The sequence below is a fragment of the Ostrea edulis genome, chromosome 2 (genome assembly GCF_947568905.1).
Source record: "Ostrea edulis chromosome 2, xbOstEdul1.1, whole genome shotgun sequence".
In the NCBI taxonomy this organism is placed as follows: Eukaryota; Metazoa; Mollusca; class Bivalvia; order Ostreida; family Ostreidae; genus Ostrea; species Ostrea edulis.
In genome coordinates, this window is record NC_079165.1 from 10297795 (window position 1) to 10314755 (window position 16961).

Consider the following 16961-nt stretch of genomic DNA (forward strand, 5'->3'; position numbering starts at 1 on the left):
TAATTACATAACCTGCCTCATCATACACAGATCCAGATTTCTTATCGGGGAAAAGGGATGTGACTTACACCAAGGTCACAATTTGATATCTAATTATAATTTTCTGGGGCTGGACTGAAATTCAGTTTTGTGCATGTTTTCCAATCAAACCTTTTTATTTTACAAACTTTTTTTCTCAAACAGCTCCGCCTGGAGGTAGAAAAACCGCAACTAAATCAAAAGCAGCTGTCATGTGACATTTATCTTTTAAGTCTTTGTTTATCTATATCACGATGCTTTGATTTAAACAAGGGGTCCAAACCTTCTTTCTTTTTCAAATAGCTCTGCCTGAAGATAGTTCCCAAAAATACATCATAACCAACTGTCCTACGTAATTTATTTTTTAAAACAGCTTTCTTTACCTATATGATGATAACCTATAGACAGCATGTGAATTTTATTCTAAATCAATGCAATAGATAATGCTTATGCAAAATGAAAACTTCATATTACATGAGATATTTGACATCAAACATCAAACATGTTTCCAATCCAGTGCATATACAATGTACTATATTTGAATCAAAATATCATTTTTATTTCAATAAACGACTTTTCATCATTCATCCTTCACCGGTTCACCCCCAATGAAAGTTTAAGAGAGAAATACAAATATGGGAAATACAACATCAAAGCATAACAATGTAATGATAAGGTATTTCCATCATTTTAAAAATGTGGATCAGAATGACTTTTATTAGAGTTTTCTGGAGAATATTAATAGGGGTAAGCATGGATCAATGATTGGGCATGTACTTACACTCCAAACCCAAATTATACCATCCACATATTCATGGTGAGTTTTATACAGTACGTTTTGTCCCCCCCCCTCCCTCAAAATGAGAGGAAATATAATTTGAAATCCAATCCTACATGTACATGTAAGTCAAAGTGCACAGTTAGAATTTTTATTTCAAATGATGATCAATTTAGTGTTTTGCCCTATTGGAACCACTGTCTGTGGATGAACTACAACGAAACACAACAACAAAATTATTTCCCACTTTCAAAGTATATGCTATAAGACAATAAATTATTCATTTACAGTGACATGTACCTTTTCAGACATTATGTAAGTAGACAGTTTAAAACTTAGAATAATGCACGACAGGCGAATAACGCTCCTTCAACAGAGTATGATCATGAAGTCTAAAAGCCTACAGATCAAGTTCCTACCTATCAGACACTAAAGCTTAATGGTTATTTTTAATTATCAAGATCCATATCAACTTGTGTCCATTTTATTGATGATTACTCGTAATAAAATATCTCTGAAACTGTAATGGTAATCCTAGTGTCCTAATGATAGAAATAACCACGATTGTAATTCATTCAGGCGTAGGGAATCTTTGAAAACCATGGTAGCTGTTTCATCATGGGTGTCATTTATTGTACTGACACACAGTTCTTCATAACCATCTGATGTTCCTTATCTTTCCACAAAGTCTACACTGGCCTTCTGTCAGTATTTCACGTACCCGCTGACATCAGATCAAATCTTATTTTGAATTTGAAAAAAGTATAATTACCTACTTTCAGAGTTTCTAATATAAGTTTGTCATTTATATATTTATAGTAACGTGTACCTTTTCGGACCATTTTGTAAACAGACATATTAAACTAGTTAATCACCAGGTCCATCAGGCCCCTATTTCACTTTGAAGACATAACTTAATACAATACATAGATCAGTATACTGTAAAAAGTATTTCCAAAATGTCAGCATGTCCCCATTAATATCTTAACGTCTAATGTCCACAAATATCAGCATGTCCTTATTGATATATTCACGTCTAATGTCTACAAATGTCAGCATGTCACCATTAATATCTTAACCTCTAATGTCCACAAATGACTAAGACTTGTACAGCTAACACAATTCATAGACATAATAAATGAAGTTTCCTTGCGGGACCTAATGATAATTTACGATTCTGTAGCACTGAAAGCATGTCAAGGTAATAAACCTTTGATATCTTAATGTACGCACTCTTTCACATTAATAACCCATCACCATGTCTTTGATCAGGCAATATCAGACAGAGACCTAGCCTTTATTGGATTTTTTATTATTATAATGCAAGATTGCACATCTCATTAAATTCTGCAATAAAATGCAATTTTAAAATGAAAATAATGAATTTGAATATTTGAGGTATTTTCAATTGCTCCTACATGAAATCATCCTCTTGCACGTACACATGTTTGAAAAAATACCCACCGGATTTGTGTACATAGGTTAATTCATCTTATGTTGATAAATGAAATTTAGAATCTACAATGTTACAGCCTATGATTACACAGCACAAGCCTCGAAACCTGACATTGAAAGGTCATATTCCTCCTTGCAAAACAAATATGGGTGTGAATGAAAGTCAAATTGTAATTTGCATAATAAATTACATGGTCATGGAATTAAGTCGTAGACTTGTTCATATAATGGATTTCTTACCTGCTTATCGCTCTTGATTACGTGTGCGTGTGACGTCGCAACAACAAATCGATGTAAAGAAGGCAATGGAAATAGTGGAGCTGTACTCCCTTTTATTTAATGAAATAATCCATAATTTAATGAACATGAACAAATCACTGTTCTGTGACGAACTGGCTGATTTCCTGGAAGAGTCAGGGGAAGTTAAACCAACCAGGAATAATGCACGACGGGCGAATAACGACTCTTCAACAGATCATGATCTTGAAGTCTAAGAGCTTATAGATCAAGACCCCTAGCCATCACATACTCATCACGGTGTGTGTAACCGGTCGACGGGGTATGCTTACTCCTCCTTGGCACCTGATCCCACCTCTGATAACTTTCTATTTTGTATTGTTAATTGGCCTGTCCAAAAACGTGAGTTATCTCTGTTTTAGTCTGACATATAGTGTGCATATGACAACTTCCAGGTAGTTATGTAATCAGAATGCGCAATAATTTAAAGAGCATGGATGAATCAAACAGTTGATTTTTTATGAGAGGTAATGAAGGCAAATGAAAAGTAATGAAACAAAAGTAACTTCTTAATCGAGGCAGGGGCTTGTTGTTTTAAAAAAAGAAAGACTTTTAAAAATCGAATTGGCAATGGAACATTCACTTGTTACTAAATGTCTCCAATAACGACTTGCATGTATAAGTTAGGAATGCTTTCACTGTTTTATCAGGGTTAACGTTATTCCATAGCTACCAACCTACTCTTTCAACAATAAACCAGATTACAATGTTTGCGTAACTCGCTACAAGGTAACTGGACGTTTGCAAATCATATTTGTTTTGACATCATAGACAGTTGTTTCTTCAACAGAAATGGAAAAGGGTAATATTCATATCTAGTGATCAGTCATCAAAAAACTTATTTGCTAAACACCACTCTGATTTCACGTACAAGTACTCTAAAGTTGAAATAAAAAATAAGCTAGAGTTCTCCATTAACAATATCGTCATGGTCTATGGTGATCAGGTCTTCCAACAGTCTGTTGGAATTCCCATGGGCTTATTCATGATACATGCTGATTACATGTGTGCCATATTTTATATGTTTACAAATGTTTAGAATCGGGTTCCTTATTGATTCGGCAAAATTCCGAGCTCTAAGAGCACAAGACTGCCATTTAAGACGTTTCATCTTTGAATGTTCCCACGTCTATATTTTTATAGAAGTGCCACGATAGTAGCTACTTGTACTTGCCGTTCTGCAATTTTACTTTAGAATTAGCAGTTTTCCATTAGCTATCTTGTCTGCGTGCATTTCGTTTGGCTGTTAATACTGGAAGTGTTGCAGGGGCGATTCGGTTCAACGATTGTTTGCCTGATGTTACCAAGGGGTTCCTAAATGGTATAAAGATAAGAGAATTCTAATCGTCTGGACCCACAACCCACCCAACCGAGATCGGACACTGACCTAAGCATTACTACAAGCAATTTATTTATACAGCTCCCACGAAATTGGGAAAATTATGGACGAAAGGCAGAGCAGATGGGTAATTATATTTGATTAGTTATAATGTTATTGCAGACGAACCACTGTGGAAGACCCATAATATTGTGGGAGACCCATTCATGGGAAACCCAATGAGAATATCTATTGGTGTTAAGATTTCATTATAAGTACACTAGGATATTGAGGGATGTTATCATTGGAAATTAATATATATTTAGTCAAAGTTCAAGTAGCTGGTGGGTTGAGTATTTTATAGCACAACATATTTTTCGGCATTGCAGCAGTGAGTGACATTTCAGTGAATTATGTGATTTTTATAATAATACCTTTTTCCACCGTATTCTGCATAGTGTAAATAAATTTCGTTGATTGCACTTTTTATCCTGACTTTATTATTCTTTTATGAAATAAGATTGACATACGAGAGTGGAAAGCCAACATGTTTGCCTCTCTCTCTCTCTCTCTCTCTCTCTCTCTCTCTCTCTGGAGTGAAAGGCAACAGTTAGCTGACCTGTTTCTATATTCATGTGAAGCAGAAATTATTTAAAATGTTCTACGTGAGAACAACAAATCTCTTCCTGTGGCCTTCAATTTGACATTTAGATATATCGAAGACGTAGAATCTATTAACAATATAACTTTCATTCCTATGTCGATTCGATGCAAGGTGAAGATAACGAACAGTGATCAATCTCAATAACTCCTATAAGCTATAAAAAATAGATAGTTGGGCAAACACGGACTCCTGGACGTACCAGAGGTGGGATCAGGTGCCTACGAGGAGTAGGCATCCCCTGTTGACCGGTCACACCCGCCATGAGCCCTATATCTTGATCAGGTAAACGGAGTTATCCGCAGTCAAAATCAGTGTGCCAAGAACGGCTTAACAAGCTGTATGAAACACGTCAGACAGCATTTGACCCAATGCTAGATTGTATTGACGAACTAGATCGTTATAACGACCATAGAATTTGCGAAATGCTGACTTCAATCGAGACTGTTGAAACCCCTGTACCATCAACTTGTTTGCCAGTAGCTAACCTCGATTCAAACACTGACTATACGCAGAACAAGCTCTTGCATATCGAATTAGTTGAGATATATAAACACCATTTGCATGTGATAATGGAATATTGCTACATAAATATGGGAAGTTGATTACGGAAAAGCTGAAAGCATCCCGTTAGTCATACAGTTGAGTTGTTAGTTTGCCGTTGATGTCTATTTTCAATAAAATATCTAAGTATGAAGCAGAAGTGGATGACTCTGTTTTGTTCTTTATATCCCCGTGAGCTCAAAATAAAGGTGACAAACGAAGGAAGAGATGTCGTCAACATAAGTCACATTATTCGTCATAGAAGAGTCCTGTCGTGTTTTGCAACTTATTACAAGTTCAAGTCTAAAACCTGTATCCCTTACAAGTCTACTTCTACTCTTGTACCCGAACGTGTTAATTATAAACAGATTTCGCAGTGCGAAACACAAACCATCTTTTACATAATCCATCTACGTGTTCTTGCTCTTCGCATTTTTTCAACTATACTCCAGCTGGACATTTCAATACTGGCGATGTTGACATAGTTGAAAATGAGGACCTGATATCACTCATTCTAAAAGGTCCTAACTAATGGGAACCTCGGTCTTTCAATTGGCGACAGAACTTAATCTCGAAGATTTCGCCAGACGATTGGCTAAATATGAAAATGGATAACTTAATACATTGTCAGAATGGTTTAAACGTGTACGAGGAATATTAAAACCCCACATTAGTCGCATCGAAGCAAAAGTACGTACGATCTATTCCTCTCTGTTTAGGATACTAGAAGTGATAAAAGAATCATATATGTAAAATGGGGAATATGTTTCGGGTCCAGCTGACAAAGCTTGTAACAACATTGTGTTTGTTTCTAAGGCTCATCATTACAATTATATTGTAAACGATTTTGGGATTAATTACACTTCAGGTAATCGTACTCATACTCCAACTGCCCTTTCAAAAATGACATTCTTCAAACCCATCAGTTTTAGACATTATTAACAAGACACTGCAGTTCCATACAACTGAAATTATACACCTTCACATTCCAACACGATGTAGGAGTGAGAAACCCATTACAATAGATGCTGAATAGGATTTTTATGAATGAATAAACCTTGTTACGTCTTTATTCAAGTGTTTCTCGTCTTATTCATGACTATATAACTCATAAAATTGGCAGGCATTTATCAAGGATATTCCTGCATTGTTATCATATTACGAAGTAACCAAAATGAGTAATATAGTTTTAGTATATTTTAATGAAGACGAAACACGCAGATTCTCCGTTCATCTTTCGCTGTCATTCGTCAGATCAGGAATCAGTAGTGGTCTTCTTCCTTTGGTGGCAATTCCTGTAAATTAACGAAATATTAGATAAATTTCTGAATAATACTGGCAACACTATGAAGCTGTGATTTATAATTCCTCCTTACTATTTCTTAAATCACAACAATATTGACATACAAAGTAAACATCACCTCAATCTTCGTAAACGATGACAATACTGACAATGCAAAACAAACAATACCTTGATATTTACAAGGCATGTCATTCCTGGTATACAACAAAAACAAGACAAACGGTCTTTGTACACCATAACAGTGATGGTATGCAAATAAACAAGACATTGGTCTTTTGAAATCTCTTGCAATTATGATATGCAAATAAACAGGACAGTGGTCTTTTGAAATATTTAAGAATGATGATATATCAAATAGACAAGACACTGGTCTTTGAAATTAGTAGCAATGATGATACACAAAATAATCAACACTTTTGGACATTCTAAAATAAGTTCAAGGCTGATATGCAAAGGTACAATCCTCCTATATACAAAGTATACTAAACTGCATGACTTGTTTGATATCAAGTGTTAAATTGTTCTTTGAATACTGATTTCAATTATTGGCTATATTAAGTTCTAAAGCTTCATAGTTATTTCAGATTTCAAACATTTCGGTTGAGCATCACTTAAGAGACATTATTTGTCGAAATGCGCATCTGGTGCATCAAAATTGGTACCGTATAAGCTTTACATTGATCCTTTGTATAGGAATGATGATACACAAAATAAACAAAACTTTTAGACATCCCAAAAATAATTACACCGCTGATATACAAGAGTGCAATGCTCCCCTATACAAAGTAGAGTGAACTACATGACTTCTTTGATTTCAATTGAAGCATCGACCCCCCCCCCCCCCCCCCACCGCCCCCACGATTAAAAATTTTGATTTTGATTTATGAACAATGTTTTGACAGCTACGAAGTCTTCCTTTCCCACTGTCCTCTCCCACTTTGAAAAACGATGGTACGTATCTGATCTTATTTATTTAAACATATTTCTTGATTTGTCTTTTTTTTTTCTAGGTGTTTGTTATTTTACGGATTACCTTTGAACGTCTTGGTATTAACTGTAACATAACTTGGACATAAAAAAAACCCATTAAACTCAATGGTAACACTCCCTCCCTTTCAAAACCCACAATTTCACGAAATGCACATTTTTGAATGTTTTCCATAACACTGAAGAAACAAATCCTACATCATAGATATAATACAACCGTTAAAAACTAAACATAACAAAGAATCAGGAACTGTCAGATTTATTTTACACTATTTGTTAAAGCTATTTATGTGAAGCTCAGGACCGCAATGATAAGCATGCCCTTGCTTTCAGGTGTAGAGGAACTACAAATAGGTAGGAAAATAACCTAAAATAATAACATTGGCAGAGAATAAACTTGACTCACAAGCGTAGATCTTCCATTCCTGACTTTAAGTTGTCCAATATCGGTATTTTGAGCAACAGCTGGTTTATCCATAAGTTCACGAACTGTGATCATCTTTTCACCCGGTCTCCAGAAATTGTAGAGGTAATCAGCAGCCGTGGGTGCACATTCGAAGGTGTTGAATAGAACACCATACACGATGATAAGGGACAGTAACACCTAGTGAAATATTGAAGTACCGACATTAATTCACGAATGAAAAATTAAGATGGATTAAAATACTAGAACTCAAAAATGTGTATCTAATATTTTTATGAAAGGTGAATATAAGAAACAGTGATCAATATCATAACTCCTATAACCAATTGGCGGATCGCCGATTTTCGTGTAAGCCCCGCCCACCATGACGACGGTAACTAGCCCGACATTAAACGCATAAACAACATGGCGCGGATCATGTCGTTAAAGGACATACCAGACGATTTTTCCGCATCATACATGTTACATACACCGTCCCTTCGGCAAAAAGAACGGGCTGTCGCGTTTATGAAGGATTCCTATGTTAAATCAGTCAAATTATATACACAAGGACGCGAAAATATGCTAATAAAAGCCGAAGTATATCGGAGTCAGAGGAAAACGGAGGACCCACACAAGATCAACATTGATGTCAACTTTGATGGGAAGAAATTAGACGATGCACATTGCAGTTGCAAAGCTGGGTGTGTATACGGTTATTTTGAGTTATTGAAATAGTTTTTACTTGTTTATAATTTGAATTTTACGTTTTTGTTTATTTAAATTATTGTTCTTGAAGCGTATACATCTACGTACATGCGTGCATCAGCCTCAGGTATAAATAGAGGTAAACAACCTCACTCGGAAAAGTTTTTTCATATTTCATATACGTTGCTCAGTGTTATTCTTATTCTTTTTTTCAAATTTCATTTGTTGTATTTTTGTTCCTTTTAGTAACTCGGTGCATTTTACCAATGTTTGTGTTTCCAGTTACTTGCTAACTAAAGGGTGCACATACCAGGTCAGTGTAACTATGATTCAGTATCTTTACCAAATACAGGTACACACCTTTCCCAAAAGCCTTTTAGATAATTATACTGCACATATACATGTAAAATAATTTTGTATTGTGGTACATGTAGTATTATAATGCTATTGTTAATTTGATAAATGTATATTATGCAAATTTGGTGTGTGGAGATTGGTTTCTATTTTTTCATGTTGTGTACATATTACAGGGAGTCAGGTCAATGTGCACATGTCTTAGCTGTTATCATGAATCTGGAGCAGTGGAAGATTTCTGGTTTTGTTGAAATTCCCTCAATGCTGTCATCAACTTCCCTACCCCAACAGTGGGATAAGCCAAGAGGTGACAAGATTCAACCAGAACCAGTGTCCCAGATGATCATTTCCAACCCATCAAACCTAAACAGAAAAAGAAAGCCAATTGTGGCTTCCTTTGTTGACACACGGTAAAAAAAAAGTGTACATCTTTCAATCAATGTTTTCTCTTAATTTTTTTTCTAATTGTTTTGCATGACTGATTGTCATTCTACATTTCACTCACATGGAGACAGTCTTTAAATTATGTTTTGGCCAAATTAAGGCTTTTCAGTAGAAAAGACTCACTTAATTGTAAAGCACCTACAAGGACACCAGGGGTATGTTTTACAAAAGAACTTCAGACTTACGACAACATTTTCAACTTTATCATAAATCATTTACTCCGAATGCAAAATTTTTTAAAAGAAAATATTGAAAATTTAGCCTTAGAAAAGTTTTAATTCATTCATTTAAAGTAATAACTGTATAATACAATTCAGGACTTGCCACAAGTTGTTTTGTAAAACGGGCCCCTGACCTCTAACAAGTTTTCACAGGTATAATAATTAGGTCTCAGCCAAAAGACTCCAAACTACAAAGCTGCCAAGTCACGCCCAAGTGTTTGGCACTGAACACTTGCTACAACATAAAGTTCTTTTAAATGGTCATTCAAAATTATTTTCAACAATTTTCAGGAAAACTGAAATCAGTGAAATGGATATGGAAATCCTGAAAAAGTTTAAACAAGCCCCGATTTCCTATCTGGTATCCACAGCAGCAGGATCAACTGTTGACACTCCATTCGGTGCTCATTACATAGGATCTCCTCTCAGCTATCATGTAAGTTACAAACTTTATTCAGACAAAATATATGAATCAAACTTTATTCAGACAAAATATATGAATTAAACTTTTTAAGGAGGTACTCTACAGTATCACAATGACTGACTTCCTTTTAAAACATGGAATGAAATATAAATATCAGCAATATTTGTCTTTTCATTTCAAAAATCATCGTCTAGCTGAGTAGCTTAGCATATCGACCGTTGAACTGTAGATCAAGGGTTCGAGTCCTGCAGAGGTTTTAAATTTTTGTTGTTGGTCAGATTGCTTTATACTAAAACTGCATATTGTGACTAAATGAAGTAAATTTTAAAGTTTTCAATTTCAAAATATTGTTGCAAATATCCTCACTTTTCATCCATATCAAATTTCTTTGGTGTAGCATTATACAGTAAATATCAATGATTATTACATTTTCCACATGCAATCGATTCGTTTAAAAAAATCCATTTGTAGGAAAACCTCGTTGATATTATGAAAATTTACAACAAAACACATTTAGTGAATGAAGTTTAGCAGTTTTCTTTATCTTGAATTAAATATGGCATAAAATTGGTCAATATACAACAAGTTAACCATATCTGATCAACAATACTAAAAAGAGAAAGACTAATTTTGCCCGACAGTATTTTAAACTGTTTTATACGAGCAATAGCCCGTTCAACATGCACACGATGTTTGGTTATTTTGACAGTTTCTGTTACCTCTGAAGCTTTCATCTGTGTTGCACATGACGCAAAAGGTGGAATGTTTAGTCGAAGACCAATAGCTTCGATTTCCTTTTCAATATTAAACCCTTTGTCCACCATAACTCCATCACCATTTTGTAATTTCCCACATTGTTTAAGGTCTGACAATACTTTAAGGAAGCCACTCTCCTTTGTAATAACTTTATCAGATACTGATCCAGAGAATAACATGGAAGAAAATATTACAGACCCCCTTGGATCTATGCCCACAAGTCCTTTCAAAGTTGTGCATGACTTATAGTCAGAATAACATTGACTCTGTCGATTGAGAGAACTGGGCTTTTGTACTTTTAACTCCGTACAGTCAATAATGACGAAAGTGTCTAGAAAATCTTTTTTATAATTTTCAGGCATGTTTTCGATTATTACTTCACAATGAGGCCATATATCTACACTACCTAGTCTAAAAACATGAAATTAATCCAGTGGGTGAATATTGCACTGCAGTCTTGCACAGATATATCAAACAAATATGAAATATGTTTAAAGTCAAAGTTTTGTCTCAGTTTTATCAAAACAAGCAAGAGCTGATCCTTTGTTGACAACGATTTTGCACCTTTAAGAGTTTTACTCCATATAATAGGATCTTCTTCTGTTGGTACTAAAAATGAGTATAAAACATTGCACCGGTCTTTAGAAAACCCTGTATAATACTGATAATCAGTGTCCTTCAGTTTTTTATATCCAAATCGTCCTGAATCTTGTTGTTGCAGCTCAAAATTAATTCGGAGCAGTTTTTCTTTCTCTTCAGTTAATGCAGTATTGTCAGCAATAATGGCCAGTATTTCAAGTGGATTACAACCTGAAATATATTTAGAAAATTTAATATTTTTTTTTTTTTAGTATTCATGGGTAGTACAATAATGTAAAACATATATGATAAAAATAATCGTGAATGGTTTTTCATTAGACATGATTTATAAATTATATACAACTCAACATGGATCCCGATAGAAAACACACTTTTCCCATGAAAGTCAAATCCGATCACAACTCATTGGAGATCCTAAACATAACCCTCAACATTATATGTCATGTCTATCATTACAATGTATTTATTATCGCAATGTATTTATTATCGCATAATTTCAGGCACCATTGATTTTACCTATTACAAAACCCCGTGCAGCAGAAAACTGTGGAAGTACTGTTCCCAAAAGCCCTTCATACCTGCGTTGACCTTGAATGCATTCAAAACCTTACACATGAATGGACTGAGCTGAATTTGACACAGAGTGATGCAATTAATTTGGAAAAATCAACAAGATCTCAGAGTCTGAACCAAATATGGCATACAGAACGAAGTAAGAGAATAACGGCATCCAATTTCGGACTAATCATAAGAAGAAAAAAAGACGTAAACCAGAAATTTTTAAAGAACACATTTCAAAAGAATGATTTCACATCTTCTGCTACATCATATGGTAAAGTGAATGAACACATTGCCAAGCAAATGTACATTAAGAAAACCGGACACCACCTTCATGATATAGGATTGATTGTAAACACAGAACTACCATTTCTAGGTGCTACTCCTGATGGCATAGTGTGTGATAAGTCTGAAAGTGGCTTGATTGAAATTAAATGCCCTTACTCTGTCAGAGACAAGACCACCAGTGAAGCATGTGAAACAAGAAATGATTTCTTCCTCCAAAGAAATGGCGACACTTTCAGCTTAAAACATGAGCATTCCCACTGGTATCAAGTCCAAGGACAGCTTCTAGTTACTGGAGCTCCATTTTGTGACTTCATTACATATACCAAACAAGACTTATATGTAGAAAGAGTTTATCCAAACAAGTCTACTATGGATGTGTTAGTTCAGAAACTAGCTAAGTTTTATGTCCAACATTTTAAGCCATTTATCCACAAATGTGATTCTGATCTACATGTATAATGTTGATTTACCACACCAACTATGAAAACAAGAATGTGTTTGTACCTGACATAATATGCCCCCTCCCCTCATAACAACAAGGACACAATAAACACTGACTCAGTGTGACAGAAAGATTTGTTTACAGGTCATTAATATCTTTGTATGGTAGATATATGTAGAGAGTCTTGGAGATAAAATTCTGTTTGCTGTCATACACTTAAATTTGTATATAAATGTACTAGATAATTCAAATTCAGTTGAGTAAAGTTCTCTTTACATTTTCAGTGAAGTATTTACTTTTTTTTAATTTTGGTGCATAGATCTCATGTCATTTGCAAATACTGCTCCTTGATACTAATTTTCAATCATAGAACATAATTACCAGGAATAATTGGGTTAACATTTTCTGTTGCTGATGCTTGAGAACTTGTAGTTGCAGTCGTTGAAACATGTTGGATTTCAAATGATGCCTTTAACACATCACTGCCAGCTTCATTGTGCTGATTCCGTTGATATGGATTACAAAGAAACATTTTGCTTACAAATATTTTTTTAAAGATGATTTTTTTGTCAGACTGGATAAAGGTTTTGCTTAAATATAGTACACTGTACATGCATTGTCATTTTTTTTATGTGAGAATATTTACTTCAAAATGCTTTATCTTGCAGATGTATCATGCAATACTATATATATATAGTTATAATTCAGGGTGTCAAGTCCCTATTTATTCCTATAAACTCAAAGGTTCTTATATATACCCTACCAGTCATTATAAAAATTCCTATAAAGCCCTATATATCCAAAAAAAAAAAATGACAGTCCTATTTTCAAAAATGATAAAAAAAGAAGAAGAAAGAAACAAAAAAGAGAGAGCTGATCTAGATTGATATTTAGTTAGATTGTTATGAAGAGAATAACTATGATCATTGTATAAGAACTGTCTGTTGGATGGAAAACTGTCCACATCTGAAAGGATTTTGTCTTTCTTTATGTTTAATATTATTTCTTCTCCAGAAACATACTATGCAGAAACAATAAACTTTTATACAAATTCTTTAACAAAAACCCTATTTATTCCTATAAATCTGCTGTAAAATCCCTATATTTGCCCTATAAACTGCAAATTGTTTTGCTTATAAATTAATAATCCCATATTTTTTAGACCCAAAGTGGCTTAAATTGACACCCTGTTGTATGTACATGCACTACAACTTACATAACAGTACTAGTGTCCATCAAAATCTGTCGCTTAGATGTAGTTCTCGTTTCTGAACTTGACCCTCTTTTGGTGGGTGGTTTCCGAGCTGGTGTCAATGCATCATAACTGACTGCAGACACTGGATCAGGATGAATCTCAGATGGCTGGCCATTGACAAAATGCTGATAATTGAAAAAAGGAACACATTAAAAAACATCCAATTTATCTTTTAAATATTGTAACAATTAAATCATCCAATTTTATAAAAATAAAAATGATGACTAAACAATATGATGAAATCAAGAAAGCAGTGAGACATTATACATTAAATAAAGGGTATGTACATATGTAGCAGGGTTGGGCGGTTAAAACCGCCCCCGGTTTTAACCGTCCCGATCAATACTCCCTAAGTGGTCAATACTGGTCAATTGAGATTTAAACTGTCCATTTTCCTATTTTTGTACATTTTTTGCAAAGATAAATTAAGTCTTTTCATTATAATATATGGATCAATTGGTTATCAATAATTTTCATTAGATAATTAGATGTAATTGCATAAGTTTAATATATTTGGTTTGCTGAAACTGTGATCATAATATCTTCAGAACTATAAAACAGGGTCACATATAGCATAACTAGACAATAGGAGACAGACCTGCTTATACATGTACCTGGACAGATTAAGAATAACAGGTAGCTGGACATTAAATAAACACAGTGATTTAATATGAATTGGGTGACAGGTGCTCTAGATAAACAATGTGTTGCAATGTACAGAGCAGGAGATGTACCAGAGCACAGGAAACAAAGTTGACAGGTGTTAATTAGCATACTCTGGGACCAGAGAGGACCAGTGTACATGTTATTGTTATGAAAACATCACCAACACCCCCCCCCCTCAAATGTTTATTTAACAGTTAAATGAAGATTTGAAACAATAGGTAGTTCTTGATAAACTAAAGAATTTGAACAGAAATAGATAACACTTCCCCCATCATACTATCCTAATCTAACAGAGTCATTTACATTATTTATTTAATATTATGACTTGCAAGTATATTATAAACTGATAGTGCATGTTATGAATTACTGAAACATTTAAAATAACCAACAACACAGACTATAATGACCAAAGAATTTTCAATCAACCAGTATTGACCATTATTGACCGGTTTTAACCAGTATTGACCACCAGCCCGGTCAATACTCATGTTGACCACTTTTTTGCCAACCCTGATATGTAGTGCAATTTGCTAAAACAGAATTGTGGTTGGCATCATTGTAGAATATGTATACATGTTTCAGTATCCGTGTTATATGATTATAGAATACCTTAATCTACTGTCACAGTGATTGTGTACATGTACAGTACTTAAGTCTTAAAGGGACTGATTCAAGATTTTCCTCATAATTTTATTTTTCACTTAAGTTTTAGTGATCAAATTCAACTGTCTAATATGTTTAAAAGGTTTCACAAAAAATTCAGGTTATACATGACAGAAGCTTAAAATAAAAACAAAATGAACACCAATATAATGGTTATTTTGCCAAAATTTTGATCCCCCTGTTAAAATCCTGGATCCTTCCATGCTATATTTAGTCATCAGATCAGGTCGTATTTAACTGCATGAGTTTGCATAAATATGTATAACATAATCACTAATATTTTGATATCCCTACCTATTCATTTGCAGTTCATATTACCTAGCACTTTACATGAAACTGTGCATGACAAAAAACTTGTATTTACACGAGTCATCATGCACTGATGATGCAGTCGACCTGCACGGGCACCAGATCTGCAGCTAGGCCTATGTCCCCTTTGTACTTTCTATTTACGAGTTTAATAATATTTTAATGATCGTTACAAGTATCGGTGAGCACATTACCTTTGAACACACGTATAAATGTTTCGCTTTCCCTCTTTCTTTGAGTATATCTTCATTTAACTGATAATGGGGACGACCACACAAGCGTATCCACCTCTTAGCTTTTTCCAAGTTTCTTCCAGGTTTTGGAAAAGGAATGAACACTATCCCTCCTTGAAGCCGATCTGGGTATCTGCTATCAGTGTTACAAGTGCCCCAACAGCAACGTTTCACCATAATTGCGTTGTCATAAACCAATGTAAACAATCCGATAAAATGTCGAATTTTCGCTTGTTGTCGGGCAAAATGGCGGCGCGTCCTTAGCTTCAGAAAGCGCGTGTAAATGGAGCTCTCTGATTGGCTAATGTTCCCGTCACTCAAAAATTCGGCGATCCGCCAATACAAAATAGAGAGTTGGGCAAACACGGACCTCTGGATATACCAAAGGTGGGATCAGGTGCCTAGGAGGATTAATATCCATATGTCTATTTATCCATCTGTCAATATATTTGTGATAAAATTTTCATATCTATGAACAGAAATGGTAATTTTCATAACATTGAAAATATTCTGGGATCAATCGCTGCATTTCTACATTTTTGGTTGTTGTTTTTTTTACGTTCTCAACAGCATTAACTCTATTTCATTGTTCCGCAATACGTGTCTTGTGTTGTTAAAAGAGATAACGTGCATAATTGTTCTTACCATTTTCAATACGATCTCAGTGGCACCTCGGATAGCAACGGACGTCACATACTATACCACTCACAAAATCGTTCATTATATACACAAATACTACGTCATCGGCGGAAGTAGGTGTGCCTTCGCTGAATCACCCCCCGCAATCAGGCCAAAGCACAGTTTGAAATTATCATAGTTTTAACACAACAGTTCTTTCCATTTGATGCTGTACTAGTTTATGTTTAACAAGTATAGGTATTCCAAATAGCGTATATGTGTGTAGACTGTAATTGCTGAATTAGTACTTCATGAAGGTTTCTTTTAAGTTCGGTCAATGTGAGTTGCTTACTACTCTTAGGCACCTTACACCTCACCAGGTGCATTCAGGAGTCTGTGTTTGTCTTATTCTCAACTTTGTGTGCCCTATAGGATGACAATTGTTCAATTTTTGGCACGTGTTAGAACTAAGAATTGTTTGCTGATTGGAACAACATTTATTCAGGTATGTATTCAGATTCTTTCAAAACCCTTACAGCCCATCCTGACTAGGTATACAGGGCTGTAAGAATTCCAACTCATTCACATACATTCACACCGACAGACATTCATTCTAAAGAAAGACTAGAAGTAAATAAAGTAGAATAATTGGACAATGT

The 16961-nt window shown here is 34.7% G+C and overlaps 2 protein-coding genes across 4 annotated transcripts; one reads left to right on the forward strand and one right to left on the reverse strand.

Annotated features, from left to right (window-relative positions):
• Nucleotides 1-6252: 6252 nt before the first annotated feature.
• LOC125681150 (uncharacterized) lies at nucleotides 6253-16448 on the reverse strand. Of its 3 annotated transcripts, XR_008800432.1 has the most exons (5): nucleotides 16330-16446; nucleotides 15646-16121; nucleotides 13775-13938; nucleotides 12940-13057; nucleotides 9956-11480 (listed from the first exon to the last, which is right to left on the reverse strand). XR_008800432.1 is itself a non-coding variant. In XM_056156072.1 (4 exons), exons 2-4 carry the CDS (start codon nucleotides 15859-15861, stop codon nucleotides 11474-11476), a joined length of 387 nt encoding a protein of 128 aa, XP_056012047.1. In that variant the 5' UTR covers nucleotides 15862-16121; nucleotides 16330-16445; the 3' UTR covers nucleotides 9956-11473. The 3 variants fall into 3 exon arrangements, 2 of the variants coding, with proteins under 2 accessions (XP_056012048.1, XP_056012047.1); XM_056156072.1 differs by lacking the exon at nucleotides 12940-13057 and having other exon boundaries at nucleotides 16330-16445; XM_056156073.1 differs by lacking the exons at nucleotides 9956-11480; nucleotides 12940-13057; nucleotides 13775-13938; nucleotides 15646-16121 and adding exons at nucleotides 6253-6365; nucleotides 7767-7964 and having other exon boundaries at nucleotides 16330-16448.
• On the forward strand, nucleotides 7988-12880 carry LOC125681149 (uncharacterized). The gene is made up of 4 exons (XM_048921103.2): nucleotides 7988-8467; nucleotides 8718-9235; nucleotides 9782-9926; nucleotides 11771-12880. Exons 2-4 carry the CDS (start codon nucleotides 8934-8936, stop codon nucleotides 11855-11857), a joined length of 534 nt encoding a protein of 177 aa, XP_048777060.2. The 5' UTR covers nucleotides 7988-8467; nucleotides 8718-8933; the 3' UTR covers nucleotides 11858-12880.
• Nucleotides 16449-16961: the final 513 nt, after the last annotated feature.

What these genes read in the sequence shown, in the direction of transcription:
- LOC125681149 (XM_048921103.2), top strand. Translation starts at nt 8,934, where the DNA reads ATGTATATTATGCAAATTTGGTGTGTGGAGATTGGTTTCTATTTTTTC. An exon ending in GCTTCCTTTGTTGACACACG is followed by an intron (nt 9,236 to 9,781) that starts GTAAAAAAAAAG and finishes AACAATTTTCAG; the next exon opens with GAAAACTGAAATCAGTGAAA. An exon ending in GATCTCCTCTCAGCTATCAT is followed by an intron (nt 9,927 to 11,770) that starts GTAAGTTACAAA and finishes GCATAATTTCAG; the next exon opens with GCACCATTGATTTTACCTAT.
- LOC125681150 (XM_056156072.1), bottom strand. Translation starts at nt 15,861, where the DNA reads ATGGTGAAACGTTGCTGTTGGGGCACTTGTAACACTGATAGCAGATAC. An exon ending in ATTTATACGTGTGTTCAAAG is followed by an intron (nt 13,939 to 15,645) that starts GTAATGTGCTCA and finishes TTCAATTATCAG; the next exon opens with CATTTTGTCAATGGCCAGCC.